Source organism: Tursiops truncatus, chromosome X (genome assembly GCF_011762595.2).
Source record: "Tursiops truncatus isolate mTurTru1 chromosome X, mTurTru1.mat.Y, whole genome shotgun sequence".
In the NCBI taxonomy this organism is placed as follows: Eukaryota; Metazoa; Chordata; class Mammalia; order Artiodactyla; family Delphinidae; genus Tursiops; species Tursiops truncatus.
This window is the reverse complement of record NC_047055.1, coordinates 35,823,409-35,838,656: the sequence shown is the minus strand read 5'-3', so window position 1 is coordinate 35,838,656 and position 15,248 is coordinate 35,823,409. Positions and strand designations below refer to the sequence as shown.

Genomic DNA, 15,248 nt, shown 5'->3' with positions numbered 1-15,248 from the left:
ATACAGAATCTTCCAGAAATTCAAATGGTGATCAGAGAGGATAAATATACCCTCAAAGAGTACACAGTACCAATTCTTAGATGTTCTACCTCCCACCCTCCCAACAGAAAGATGATACGTCTCATGAACATAAAAGTCCAATAATATCAAGGTTCATTTTAGCTGTAGACAGTACTTGATGTGGGCTAAAGAAGATGATGGTGTGCTTACCCACACCTACTTAGCAACTTGCCCCAGAACACATGCACACACGTTTATGCAATAAACATTCATGTACATGCCACACATGCACACTTATGCACACACGAATGCACGCCCTCCCCCCAGAACCATACTTCCAATTCAGTGGCTGCAAGTAAGGGAAGAAGTGTTTTTGTAGCTCAATCATCCCTTAGGTCTCAGGCTTTTTCTGTTATTATCACTCCCATCCCCACCAATACACACACCGCACCCTGCGATTCAGAAAGCAGAATAAAATTCTAGCTGGAGAAGAGGGAGTAGTCCCCTTAAAACGGTCAAAGAACCACCAAAACTGTAATATTTGTTAATAAGTAAGGGATATGATTTGGGATCATTTAAAAATAAAGTACTGGGAATATTTCTATAATATCGGTGGACTTCTCTTTAAGAAAAATTCAAATAGGAACAATAAAACTTATAGAAAACAATCAGTTAGGAAATTTTAATCCCATAAAAGGTTTTACACACTCCAACTTTCCCAGGATCAACACTATCAACAAATTTTATTTTTTCCTTTAGAAAAAAATCTTAAGATGCTTTCGTATTCTAATAATGCTCCCAAAAAACCCTACCACAAAATGCAGAAAGGAACTCTTTCATCCTACTCTCTGCAGAATTTTTTTAAATAGCTCTGGCATAACAACAATGTTTATATCACAGAGATTTTTTTCAATGAATATTACGAACTTTATAAATGTCTTCTTCTCTGTGTGGAAAAACTGAATCGCAATGGAGTAAGTTGTCCAAAGTCTCACAAGGAATGAGGGGAAAGCCAAAAATAAAATTAACTGTCAAGAAAGTGGTCTGTCCACAAAGCAAAATATCTCAGTTATCATGGGGGACAGTCATTCTAAAAAGGCAGTAGAATTAAACATGTTATATCATGATACAGTCATGTCATTTACGAGTATGTGTATGCACACGAATGCCCTGTATATCACTGAATTCCCATTGTTTAATTCTTACAGCACTTACTTCTTCGTGATTGTGTATACTCCTTTTCTCTGCTATTAGACTCTAAGATGTTTATGGCAGGGACCAAATTTTAACACTTTTGTACATGTAGCACATGCCTTGAATACAGTAAGCAGTCAGGTAACATGGGTATGTTTGCGTGTAAAATTTCATAGACATACACTCAACTAACTCCCCCCAACCACCAAAACAAATCATGGTGAGAATCTTTGAACTTCCTTAACAACTCAACCCCACATACTAACGAAGAACAAAAATATGATCAATATAGGCTACTCAGATAATCCCAACGCACAGAGACACCCTAGATATATATACCCTTACGTGTTGGTGTGTGGAAATACACAGATTAAGGTAGCCAAGAATGAATTAGCATGGTTTACCTGTAGTTAACCAACACCCTGTTATTATCCATGAGCTGACGTCCCCAAGTGATGTATTATCCTAACCCTTTTGCTCCTTGTTTCTGTGATGCATCCCCTGACTACCTTAACTGCTTGGTGGTAGTCACACCAGAGTGCATTGGAATGGAATTAAGAGGAGAAATAAATTCCAATCAGTCCTGCCTACTACTTGTTAACAGCTTTTATGAGGTGCTGTAGTGAAGTAATAGGATAAAAATGAAGAGCAAATTCAGTTTGGGGGATTAAAACAACACAGGGTACTTTGCCTTTAAAAAAAAAAAAAGGAAGAAAAACTCCTTTGCTTACAATCTCATTGATCAGCTGTGAGGTTTATCCAAGTTACTCTCCACCTCCATTACGATAGGAAATGGGCTGAAAGAGTTATTTTCTGGGCCTAATTTTTAAACAATTACTCAGGAGTTACTTTCATTTTTCTTTAAAAATTCTCTATAGCCTTACCTCCCAGTCCAAATAATCACAGACGTCTTCGAAGTTAGTGAGCAGAGACACTGAGCAGAACAGCCGCGGCAGCTCATCCCTTGTCATTGGGGGAAAACGGCTATCTTTAAGGGCGCTGTTGAAAACAAAGCAAATATTAAAGCGATCACTAGATATGAGAGTTCTTAGTTTCAAAGGCAGGCAATCATTTGAAAAAGGTATGAGATTAAAAAAAAATCTCAGGTGAGAAAGGTGCCCAAATCTTCAAATGTATTCACAGGCTCCAAAGATTTTAGAAGTCGTTATTTTTGTTCATTCAGTAGATTGTGTTTACTAGCCAATTCTGTGACCAATTCAGTTGTAAAAACTGAACGATCAATTATATTTCCTGTACAGTTATTTCCTTGTATGTTTCCCTGTTACTTGTAGAACCTGACAATGTTTTATTTTACTTTTGAGGAGAATAAAAACCAGAGTAGTGGAAACTTGTGGGAAGATTTCTGGGTCTAGCACTGTTGGAAAAAATATATACATATTTCATGTTGTTAAAAAAAAAAGGTTCATACTAGGTTGACCAGTTACCATAGAACAGCATCTAAAGAGTTCAAAAAAAGATAAAAATTTTACTTTCTTCAAGCAAAAGAAATCAAAGAAAATGAAAATAATCATGCAAATTACACACTAAAAATACAAGGATTTCAGTTCCCTGTAAAGGATAATTCAAGATATGACTCAAAAATTGTGACACTTCAGGAAATAGCACTAATCTTAGGAAATAAAATTATGATTAGGAGACCATTAATCACATCAATGGATTTCTGAGTACATCAAGTCTGACTGGACCCTGTAATCAAGGGTAGTGTACCACAGTGCCTAACTGTAGAAAAACCCAACTGTAAAGGACAAAAACGTTGGAAGATCGTAATTCTTCCTGCAACAGTAGAACAGACAGAAAACACAAAGACATCCACAAACCACACACACACACACACACACACACACACACACACACAGGCACTGTGTGTTCCTTGTACTTTTAAAAGAAACCACTTCCTGGTCAAGAAAACAAACACACCTCTGATTACACACTATATTAATGGTACTGCTGGCATTTGCGCTGTCGCTCTTCAAATGTCCTATAAAGCAGAGCCAGGCATAGAAAATGTTTTCACAGATTAATCCTTAAGAGGTTAAAAACTTAGAGCCTACAAACTGCTTGGGTCATAACAAAGTTCCATGACCTTTGGAAATAATTCCTTTTTCAGTGAGTTCCTCATTGTTGGATTTTCTTTTTTCCATCCCTTCCTTCGCATTCAGAAACTCACTCACTCTACTGTACAAATATGCCCCTATGTTTGTAAGTATTTTCAATACATTTTGGTGTTCATTCTATCCTGCTATACAGAGGAAAATGCTTACAGAAAGACAGAGATGTTATATATAAAGCATACATGTTTTTCCCCATTCGAGGAGCCAAGATTAACCAAGAAAATCAGGAAATCTGTGATAATTCATACTCTGAGAACAGCACTTCACTACTTTATAATTTAACAACATAAATTTCCTATGGCTTGGCTTCTTTTATTTTCCAACTGGCAAATAAAGTTTAAAAAAATATTTTCAAGTTGTCATTCAAAGCCAAGATGAAGACATATATGGTGTGTGTGTAACGTCCCCCCAGCCCCAGACCTGCCACAGGAGAGAAGTTCTAAAACACAGACCAGAAGAATCCCATGCATAAAAACCCAAAGGCCAATCACACTTTCAGTTTTCCTTGTGAAAAGCAAAAAAGGGGAAAAGAGCCTTATACATTAGAATAACATAAAATATAATTTTTCGGGTTATAGATTTTTATTGTGGTAATATACATAACATAAAAATTACCGTTTTAACCATTTTTAAGTGTACATTTCTGTGGGATTAAATATATTCACATTGCTGTACAGCCACCATCACCAACCATCTCCAGAACGTTGTTTTATCTTGCCCAACTGAAACACGGTACCCATTACACACCAGCTCCCCATTCCTCCCTCCTTCCAGCCCTTGGCAAAAATGTTGTAATTTAAATACACTTTTATAATTTCAAATAATTATAGTAATATAGTCGCAAATGTTTTTCATATATAACAGCTTTATTGACATATAATTCACATACCATAAAAGTCACCCTTTTAATGTACACAATTCAATGGTTTTTAGTATATTCAGAATTGTACAATCATTACCCCATCCAATTTTAAAACATTTCATCACACCAAAAAGAAACCCTATATCCATTAGGAGTCAGTCCCTATTCTCCCCTCCCCCCAGCTCCTGGCAAGCACTAATCTCCTTTCTGTCTCTACGGATTTGCCTGTTCTGGACATTTTATGTAAGTGGAGTCATACAATATGTGGCCATTTGTGTCTGGCTTCTTTCACTTAGCATAATGTTTCTGAGATTTTATCCATGTTGTAGCATGTATCAGTACTTCGTCCTTTTTTAATATATTTTCTTCTGTTTGATAAATTTGACATGTTACATTTTGTAAAAGTACATCATCTTTTTAATTACCCAATAATATTCAATTCTATGGATATATCACATTTTGTTATCCATTTATCTGTTGAAGGACATTTGAGTTATTTCCACTTTGGGGCTACTATGAATAATGCTGCTATGATCATTCATGTATGAGTTTTTGTGTGGACAATAATGTTTTCATTTCTCTTGGGTAGATACCTAGGAGTGGAATTGCTGGGTCATGTGGTAATTCTATGTTTAACTTTTTGAGGAACCATCAAACAGTTTCCCATAGTAGCCGTACCATTCTACATTCCCACCAGCAATGTACGAGGGTTCCAATTTCCCTACATCCTTGCCAACACCTGTTACTGTCTGGTTTTTTCATTATAGTGCTAGGCCTCCTTTAATGAAAAGGTTTTTGTATCTAGCTCTAGCTTTTACATTAAAAAAATACACATGTTGAAGTTGCCATGCAGTTAATTCCTCAACACTTTGAGGCAAGTTATTATTTTGTTTATTTCCTAGCAAATCAGTGAAAGGTATATTTTAGCTCAGTGCAATTCAAACTATTATTTCAAATCAATGAAATTTTCAAGTACCTAAAACGTAACTGAGGATCAGGCTAGCAAGCTTTCCTCGTGATATGGAGCTGGGTGCTCAATCATTTGGGGCTTTTAAAAAAAGAATGTTTAGAACAAAGAGTGAGTGGGAGAGGGCTAGTATGGCTAATAACATAAATAACAATCATGCCTCGCCATACCAACACTCAAGTGTTTTAACTTCAGAACTCTGAAATAGTGAAGGTACATTAATCGTGACGGAAACAGTCTGATTTTACAGAAACACTCATTCAAACAAGACTTTTAATTCTTGCGTTTTTCATCAACTCTAAGTAACTTTTCATTGAATTCAGGAACACGGACAAATTCTAAAAGGCAGGAACCCCTCAATATCTCTAAATGCAAATTCCTAGGGAAAAGAACTAGCAATGAAAGCCTAGCAAGGATTTAAGGGATTATAAGAAAAAGATGAAAAATGTGGCTGGAGACTGACCTCAGAGCTGCTAGGCTGGTGTGGATGGCTGATAAACAAGAGGATTCAGCTTCCCTCAGCCCCGTTCTCTTTAGTATATAGAATATGTGATGTGGAAGCTTAGCCTTTAGAGAGGCTATGCTGTCTGGAGTCGGGCAGTGACTTGCTCAAGGTGACCCAGCTAGTTAGTGACACAGGTAGGGGTACAACCCAGATTCTCTGACTCAAGTCCACAATTCTTTCTAGTATGTGTACCTGAGTTGCCACCTTTGACTGGATTATGGGTTTCTTTTTTAATTTTAAAATGAAATGCTTGCTTTACTAGGCAATTCTGATCTCATACCTGCAGTGCCTCTGCCTAAAGAAGATAAATAATAATTTAATAGCATTCATTAGTAGCCGAAGGGTAGACAGAGCTAGACTTCCTGTCTACTGGAAATCTGCAGGAGCAAAAAGGACTTTAAAATATTAATATTGTCCATGGAAAGCATTTTATACCAAAGTAGTGTCTGCCAATTTAAATTCTAGGCAGTCTGAGGAACTGACAAAGAAAGAGATCTTGTAATAAACTCGTATGAAGTTATCTTTGCTACAGTAGGAAGCCATTTCCTAGTGTTTAAATATCGCTAGGAAAAAAAGAACACTTATGTACAAAAACCTGCGGGCTGCTCCATCACCGTATGATGGATGGCTAAGGTTTAAACAACAGTTTAATTCAATACCAAATTCAAATATATTCAAATTCAAATTGGCATCCTCCCAAGAATATATTTCACCTAATTGAGAAGCAGCATTAACATCTGTCAAAGTTAATATCTAATGTTAAATAGCACTTTAATGAAAATGAACATTAAAAAAAGGAATTAGCTATCAAAGAATCAAAGGGTTTGTGACAGTACCTGGAAACTATGAGGGGAAAAAAAACAGCTGAAAAGAGACAAAGCCTTAGATATTGTAAGGCTCATCACAAACAATAGAGCATGCAACAGAAATTATTTAAGAATCTAGCCAGCTAGCCATTCACTCACTCATCCATTCATTCCTTTGCTTTCTAAAACACTGATGACCTTAATTGGTTAAACAGTGGAAAGTTACCAAACTGCCGAAGGGCTTCATAATTACAGGCAATCATTTTTCAGGACAAGGAAGTAATTAAAACCAAAATTAAAAATCCCTGTTTGGATAGGTGAAGAAACGCAAATCAAGCATACATTAGTCTAAAATTAAGACAAAAAAAAAAAAAACCCAAAACAGCTTTTTCACGAGGGGTTTCAATCATCTGGAAATTCTGCCATTCCTCATGTGACATGTCTGAATTCCAGGAACTTAGAATACTAGAATCCTAAACCCAAATCTGAAAAGTTTTCTATATCCTCTCTTTCACATTAAGTAGCAATGTTAGCTTCTCACTGTTAAAAAAATAACAGACACAAAACAGAATGCAAAAGAGTTAAGTGACTGTTCATCAAACCTAAGGGTAGAGAGGAGCAACAAAGGACATGGTCATGGTTAAGGAGGGAGGAAGGGAACCTTATTTTGGTGAGAGCTGTGACCCAAAAAAGGGAAATTTTCAATTGTAAGCCATATGTAAAGTGTTACTTAATTGGGAGATGTTTTTCCCCTTTAGAGTAATGAGTACAACCTACCTGCTGCTTGATGAACATTAAAATTTATTCATTGGAATATATATTTTTAAACATGATATGATGGGTAATTAATAGGGAATAGAGGAAAGAACTAAGGCATGGAACAAAAGGAAGAGAAAGTAGGAAGGTGGGAAAGAAAAAGAAAAAGGAAATATATGCAAGGAAAGATGGATAGGGAGAGAAAACAAGAAGCAGGAAAATGAAGTGGGAAGCAAAGAAACAAACAAATAGAGACACACAAAGGGGCAGAGAGAGAACACAAGGAAGGAAGAGTGGAAGGGTAAGAGGGAGAGGGAAATCCAGTGGGATGGGTGCTGGAGGTTTTCATATGTTATTTGGCTCCTATCCTGCAGGATTCCCTTAGGCTTTAGAGTTTTATCACCTGTTGCCCTCCGATTGGCTTAAAGTTCTCGAATTGCTCTAATCTCGAATTCTTAAAAGCCTCTACTCTCTGAGATGGCTACAGCTGCCCACCAGGAGGGAAAAATACTCTGTGGGCTGCATGCTCTGATGACCAGAGCAATAGTGTCAAGAATCTGCCTCCCAGCCACAAGTTCCTCACCTTTAAATTAGGAGACGAGGTTGTGAATTTGATTTAGTCGAGTGGAACTACAACTGGAAAATACAAGATACATGAAGGAAACATACGGCTAAATGTTTGGTGTATATGGCGGGTATTCCTCATCTCCCTCCGTGTAACATCCACATAATGCTTTCCCTGCAGAGTTTCTGGATTTACTTGATACGCTTTTTAGAAACGAACTGCTAGAAACTGGTTTTTGTTTTAATTATTTTTCTGACGAAATCTTTTAAAATATATTCTACCAGAGTGTAATGGACATAATGACTCAGGTTCATCTTTAAGACTCAATGTGACTTGGGTCATTCATTACTATATGGTATTGAAACAGTGCTCTCAATATAGTCTTGGCAATAAAAAAAAAAAATCTGTGGGTATGGAAAACAGATTAACAGTATGACCACCAGCAAGTTCCATCTTGGGAAATCTGAAAGCGTGAGATAATCTCTACTTTTAAGAGAATGTAACACAAAAATAACCTGTCATAGACTTTCAACGTTTCTAAGGATCTTGTCTCTGTGTTCTCTAAGATAGGATACTATAAAACTGAACTACCTCTCGAATTGGATTAAATGTAAATTTTAGTGCCTTTCTCGTAGAATCTAGAGAAACTTCCACAACGCTGAACAAGTATTATTTCCCCAGGGTCATCAAAAGCACTTCTCCAAGGTGTAATAACTGTGACTTGCTGCCAATAAATGTAGCTCCTAAAAATGAAAACCTGAAGTCATCATTAACACATGAGCCTTATTTCACAGTCCTGTAGAACACAGCAGAGGAGAATGGCTAAGAGCTTGGATTCTAGAGTCAGACATAACTACATTTGGATCCTGGCTCCACTGCACACTAACTGTGTGACATCTGGGCAAGTCTCTTAACCTGTGCCAGCCTCCATGTCCTCACCTATAAAATGGCGATAATACTAGTACCTTCCTCACAGAGCTACTGTGGCAAGTGGACAAAATAATAATACCTGCAGAAGTGCCTTACATACACCAGGTGCTCAATAAGTAGTGGCTGTCAAAGAACTTTGGTCATCGGCATATTTGTTAAGTTTATACCCACAGGGCTGCCTCCATATCATGGTTCTGGTGAAAGGAACGGAGCCCCAGGACTAAGATTGACCCTTCAACCTTATGATGAGAAGGTCTAAGCAAGTTATCTGCTCTAGGAATTTACTGTGACCATCTAAAGGGGATAATGGCTACCCTTTCAGGTTCTGGTGTTTCTGAGAAGCCTTCATCTCATTTTCTTTCATTTTCAAAATATTTATTAAGGCTATATGCCTTTTATTAAGTGAAGAGCCACAGAGGATATAAGAACAGATTACAAAATAATATATGAATACATGTAAAAGACATCGACAGGAAGTCTGAGAGGAATGGTCAGACAAGGTTAGCGTCTTTCCTGGAAGGATCTGTTGTACACTCTCTGCTACTGGTTTACTTGTTACCAAGTGACCCAGAATTGCAGGTAAAGTTACAGAAATTAAATGTATACACATTTTTTTTCTAGTAAGAAATCTACTACATCAAGCGAGGTACTTCATCAAGAATTTCCATTATCCTGCAGCCATGCATTCGCATGTTGCTTTGTAATGTAACTCTTAGATTTCCTGAGCTAGGTTTAAAAAAATCTCCAGGGCACGGATTGGCTTTTTACTTCCATACAAAAAAAAAAATGTTTACCAAGAGATGTGGTTCCCTGAACGGTACTCAATTTGTCTTCAATGGATTTAGGTATGTTATTCTCTATCCTACTGGTTATGCTCCAGCAAAATCCTTAGGAAAAACAAAACGAAAATACTCTGTAAGCAGCAGACAGAGAATGAGAGCTGAGAAGCTCCATGCTTTCCTCATCTAACCCAAAGGTCTCCAAACTGTTGACTGAGCATTCTTATCAGTAGAAGTCTGAGCACACATCCTCAATATGTATATTTACTTATAAAATACATAAATGTACTACTGTCATGTATAGCTAATATATCCAAAGCATAGTATAGACTTAGAATAAGCATTGTTGTTAAAAAAAAAAGCAGTGGGTATAAATACATATTTCAAATAATGTTCTTGATAATTTCCTTCTTATTTGGGGGCTGACATCTTGTCAGGTCTGATTAGATTATCTTCATTTTTACTTGATGACTTGGCCGACCAAGTTACAAAGTGACTTGCAGGAGAAGTGGCAGCTAGCTCCCCCTTTTTCTTGTCCTTGCCTTGTGCTTGTAGTATGACTATTATCACCACTCCATTGTTCCTTTGCAGGAATCTTCTTAAGCCCCTTGTCCATCCTGAGTGGCTTTATCTAGCTTTAGCTAACCTATGCACAATGGTCAAATGGTTTAAGAAGATTCCTGCAAAGAAACCACAAGTTGAAAATAATACTACTTCAGTACTTTCTTATATTTTAGATAAAAAGATCATAAATAGAATTGGTAATCTTTTCTTCCTGCCCCACAATGGATCATCTGGGTGCACCCCTCTTAGGAGACTGCTTATCTAAAGCTCTTAATCAAGTTCCAAGAAACTGGTCCTCCTAATATACTTAGACATGACACTATGAGCAAAAAGAGCTTTCAATACAAAAGAGCCGATATCTATGGAGCGCCTGCCGTGAGCCAGGTGTTAGACATGTATTACCTTGTTGAGTCCTCAAAACCACCCCATTTTGTAGATGAGGAAACCGAGGTTCAGTGAGTTCAGCGAGATTAAGCAACTTGCCCAAGGTCACAAAAACAGGTAAGAGAGTTGACATTTGAACTCTGGGCTGCCTGCCTCTATGGCCCATTCTCTTTTCACAGCAGCGCCTCTAGAATGTTAGCAAATCAACTTCAGTATATGCACATTCAGTCAGTTTTAAGGAATTTTCCCCCCAATTAATGCTGCTTCTCCTGGGGTTTAACTGGATGCTTTAGGTTATAAGTGTGGGCAAGTTCTGCAACGGAGATAAATGGTACTTTTTTAGTGAAAGTCTTGGCTTGTTTTTGTTCTCTTCTTTCTCCATTTTGATCTTGGTGACTCAGAGCTGCTGTCATTGAAAAACATCTGTTTTATCTAAATTTAATAAGCCCTATTAGTGGGACACTAAGCCTTCCCTTATTCTGAAGCCTTTCCACAATTTGAAATTTAATCTACTGGAAGTCATAACAGCGTTACCAAAGTACTAGTTTCGGACGTATCTAGGCTGGCGGGCCTGTTTCTGATTTTTAACTTTGCTTTTCCAACGTGAATGAATAAGCCCTCTCATACTCACCACAAGAGTCATGCAATTTTTTTTTCCTTCCCTCTTTCCATGGTAATCAAATCTATAAATTAAACTCTGTAAACTGCAAAACATATGGTGTCACTCTAACTTGTGTGCCGTGTGAAGGTGGCTTGGTCTTACCCACGGGTTTACTGTCGTTTCTTAAACTCGTGTCAGTCCTAGATGGTGCAGGCCTGCTGAGAGCTAGCATGCTGGTTCTTACTGTGGGGCCTGTCTCTGATTTTCTCAGATGTCTCTGACAGGGGACTAAAGGTAACAAAGGAAAAGGGTTAAGTCAGTCTTGAAGATGAGGTCCAAAATCAACTTATCAACTCGGTCCTGCTGAGGAAGGGGGAGCGAAGGACTCCAGTCCTCTCCACTGCCTCAACCGAGATGTTTTTCATCTTTATTTTCCTTCTCTTCTTCCCCTCCCCCACCTTCTGGATGTTTTCCTCCTTTTCTTCCTCTTCTTCCTCTACCAAGGAAAGGAAGAAAGAATTGTAAAATGTCACAAGAAGGAGATGAAAGAGAAGAACGGGGGTGCAGGGAGGGATGGGAACATTAAGTAAGGCAGCTGCCATTGGGTCAAGATGACCCATTCCATTCCGTACTGGTTTTAATGTTCTATTTCAGCCTTCGGGGAGTAGATGGGTGATGGTGACAGAGGAAGGTACACAAGCCACTGCCTGTTTCTTTCTGGGGTTTATAGGATACCCTTGAAGAGCAGAAGGATGGGGGTTGGGATGAAAAGTCAAGGGCCTCACCCCCAGAAGCCTAGCTGCTTAACCACACAAGGTTACAGAATCGGTTTCTTTGATCTGTGTAATTTCCAACGACATATATCTCTACAATGAAGCATAACTACACGCCTGTTTTTAAGGCCTCTGTAACTTTCCTTACATTCGTTTAAATGGAACTACCTTAATTTTTATCACTATGTGGTATCTTTGGGGGAAAGCTTCCTTTAAATCATTCATATCACCTTTGTTTTATATGATTCTTCATAGAATTTCTAAAGGGTCTTCACATCTTCTATCCTAGCTGACGCTCAAAACAGCCTCATGAAGTTGACAAGCTAATGCTACATTATATTAGAAACCATAATAGGTGTTCCTCCAAGAACAAGACCCCTATAGTCATAGAGTCACGAAATGTCAGAGCTACAAGCACTTAGAGACCATCTAGTCCACACCCTTCACTTGACATCTGGGGGAACTGGAGCAGAAAGTGATGTGCCCAAAGTCACACAGCTACTGAGTAGTGGAGTCGGGACTCATCTGCTGCATCTCCCGACTTCCCTTGTCCCCCCGCCCCATCCACTCATCTTTCACATGTTTGTTGACCAACTCTGTCCTAATCCAATAATACTCTACCAGGGATGTATGGAGTAGGAAGAAGAAAATGATGCCAAAGGCACCAGGGAACAGCTAGAACAATAAAGCAGTGAGCTTCCCAACACTGCCAGGCCCCTGGGACTTGCCAGCATGCTGAAGTCACGCAGAATCTACAAACTGAGCAGATAAGGGTGAGGGAGCAGCAGAGCGCAAATGCTGTGCTGTGAGGGCAGCGAACACAGTCATCACTACTGCCCTCCTCTGCGTTTCTAATCCATTCCCTCCTCACCTCTCTTTATAGTAGGTGTTGCTCTCTCCTTGTTGTGCTTTCCCCTTGTTCTTTTCGCCCTTGCAGTCCGGGCCATCCATTCTGGCCTGTCATTTCTCCCTAGCTGCTGAGCTACATAGAAGAATCGCACAACAGAAAAGTTATACATTTTTAAAATAAGGTATTTAATTCCCTTTTGTCAAGCTCTCGCAACTAGAGAATCTGACCTTGTTGTAAATGCCACACTGTGTTCTGATTGTGTGTATATAAGTATGTCAGACTATAAGCTCGTCAGGGCAAGGTAACCTCAATGCCCATTTTCCAGTAAATAGCACACCACCATGCATGGACCTGGCACAGGAGAAATATGTCGCTCTTCATGTACTGCTAAAGCCCTCGGACTTTAATCCAACCTACCTTCCCGTCTCTTAACTTGGAACAGATTTTTACTTTATTCCTTTCAACAAATGTTTAAAGTGAGCCTGGTCGAAGAGAAAAGGATATTTTAATGCTTCATCTCGTTTGGTTTATATCTTGATAAATCTAACTTTCAAAGGCAAAGAAAAATTTCACATGTATAGTTTCCCATTCTATTACCATTAAAAATTACTTAATTCCCCCATTGAAGAGGTCCTACTTTGATTTTGTTTCCATGAGACAAGCACATGGGGTAATGAAATATGTTGGAAAAGCTTCGCAATATGCTGCTGAAATAACAACAATTGCTGATTCTGTACTGCAGTACATATTAGGAAAACCACAATAGATACTAAAAGGAAACTGCATCATTTGGGGATGGAAAAAATGCAATGGATAAAAGCCATGCGATTTAAATTACAGTCATGTGACAATAGCTCTGTCCCCCACAGCAGCAAAACTTGTAGTGAATAAGTGGCAGTCCTAATGATTACTGATGGAAGAGAATATCTATGACCGTGAACTAATTAATGCAGCAAATATTTATTGAGTGCTCGCTATATGCCAAGTACAAGTCTACACATAGGGGCATAGTCTGTTCAACTGCAGTCCTGTGGAACACCTTCCCTCATAGAAGTTTCGCTATGGTGGTAACTGGCGTTTTGAGTCTTTAGTTAGATTACTGTGCATTCACAGTGCAGCACAGTTTGGTGACATTTTTCAATCTAGAACTCACAGACTGCTATAAATAGATAATAATCTACTTCCATGATAGAGTTACAGAGTTGCTTTGATCTCACAGGCCTTCCCTCCCCGCCCCACACCCCACCCCACCCCACCCCCCGCGGAAAACACAGATGCTTTGCAACCTGGAAGAGCTCAGTGGCCTCTTATGTTTGTGCAGTGATTATTACTACTATTTTGCTGTAGCTTGGAACATACAGGGACCCATATTACTCATCTATTTTTTTATGCCTTTTTACACCTTCTTATAAAGGAAAATCTTATGAACTGGATGAATCACAAGTCAGCAAGGGCAGGCATAGAAAAAAGAAGCACAAGATAACAGCCTCTCTAAATGAACATGGGTCTAAAAGAAATCAGATGTCAGTTCACAAATTTAAAAAAAAATCCTTAAAAATATCCTCTGCCTACTCTTCCGGTTCTCTGTGGGATTTCAGGTGAGTAAGCGTCTAGGGGGGAAAGGGGACTTGTTGGAAATCAACCCTCAGAGGCAATGAGAATGATCTAGAGGGAGAAGAGCTGACTCTGGAGAAGATGGGTAGACCTGTGATGCCCCCCTGGTGGGGCTGGCAGAATGCTCATCAACTGAGACGTTCTGACAACCCACGGGGCTTATGGGGGTTAAAGAAGTAGTACGCACCAGCACAGATTCCCTCAATCACATTAGACTTTAACATTCCCAGGTCTGGTTTGCCTTTTACAAGAAATAATGGTTTAGAATGCTGCTCAGAGCCTGCTCCACACATCTGAGAGGCCAGGTTGTAGCACCTCATTTTCCTTTGCTCTCCCTCCCCCATGTAACTAAAAGCCACTTCTTAGACTTTGGTAAACAAAGTGAAGGAAACTGAGAGAATATTTTCTGTGGACTTAACTTTCCTGGAAATAATTATCAGTGATGGAAAACAAACTCTTCGTAGCAGAATAAAACGTCATTAATTTGAACTCCACTAATTCAAAATCTGTGTTAATTCAAACAGACCTAGGCTGACAGGAAAAGAAGGGTCTGCTCCACTAAGCAAATCAACTTTGTAATTAAGGTTGGAAGAGAAGTACAGGACTTGCTGAAAGAGAAACTATTTTCAGAACTTTAGAATTAACCATCTACGTGCACTGTAACATCATAATTACACGTGTGTGTGTATGTGTGTGTGTGTGTTGTGTGTGTATGAAAAAGCAGATCTCTGGAAGACTTCTATTTAAAAACACTCAGCCCATTTGGAGTTACCTGTGTCACTAAACCAAGCAGAGCTATTTTTAAAAGAAATATTGCCTTCATTCTTTATTGATCATTCTGGACTTCCTGCAATTATTTTGAATTCAGGAGCTGAGCTCTGACTTCTACTTTGGTGTTGCTAGGCTACTCGCCTACAGTTGTGGTCACACTCAAAGACCTCTGAGTACAAGTCTTACAGGAGATCA

General features: G+C 38.7%; 1 protein-coding gene across 5 annotated transcripts in view; it reads right to left on the bottom strand.

The window, feature by feature from the left end:
• AMMECR1 (AMMECR nuclear protein 1) overlaps nt 1–15,248 on the bottom strand; it is a 107,113-nt gene that overhangs the window by 18,637 nt on the left and 73,228 nt on the right. For all 5 annotated transcript variants that reach the window (XR_002179285.3, XR_002179284.3, XM_073799006.1 and 2 more), the window contains one exon: nt 2,079–2,193. Coding sequence is in view for 3 of the 5 variants with exons in the window: in XM_073799006.1 (XP_073655107.1) it covers nt 2,079–2,193 (115 nt within the window). In the remaining 2 variants the exon portion in view is untranslated. The remainder of the gene's footprint in view (nt 1–2,078; nt 2,194–15,248) is intronic.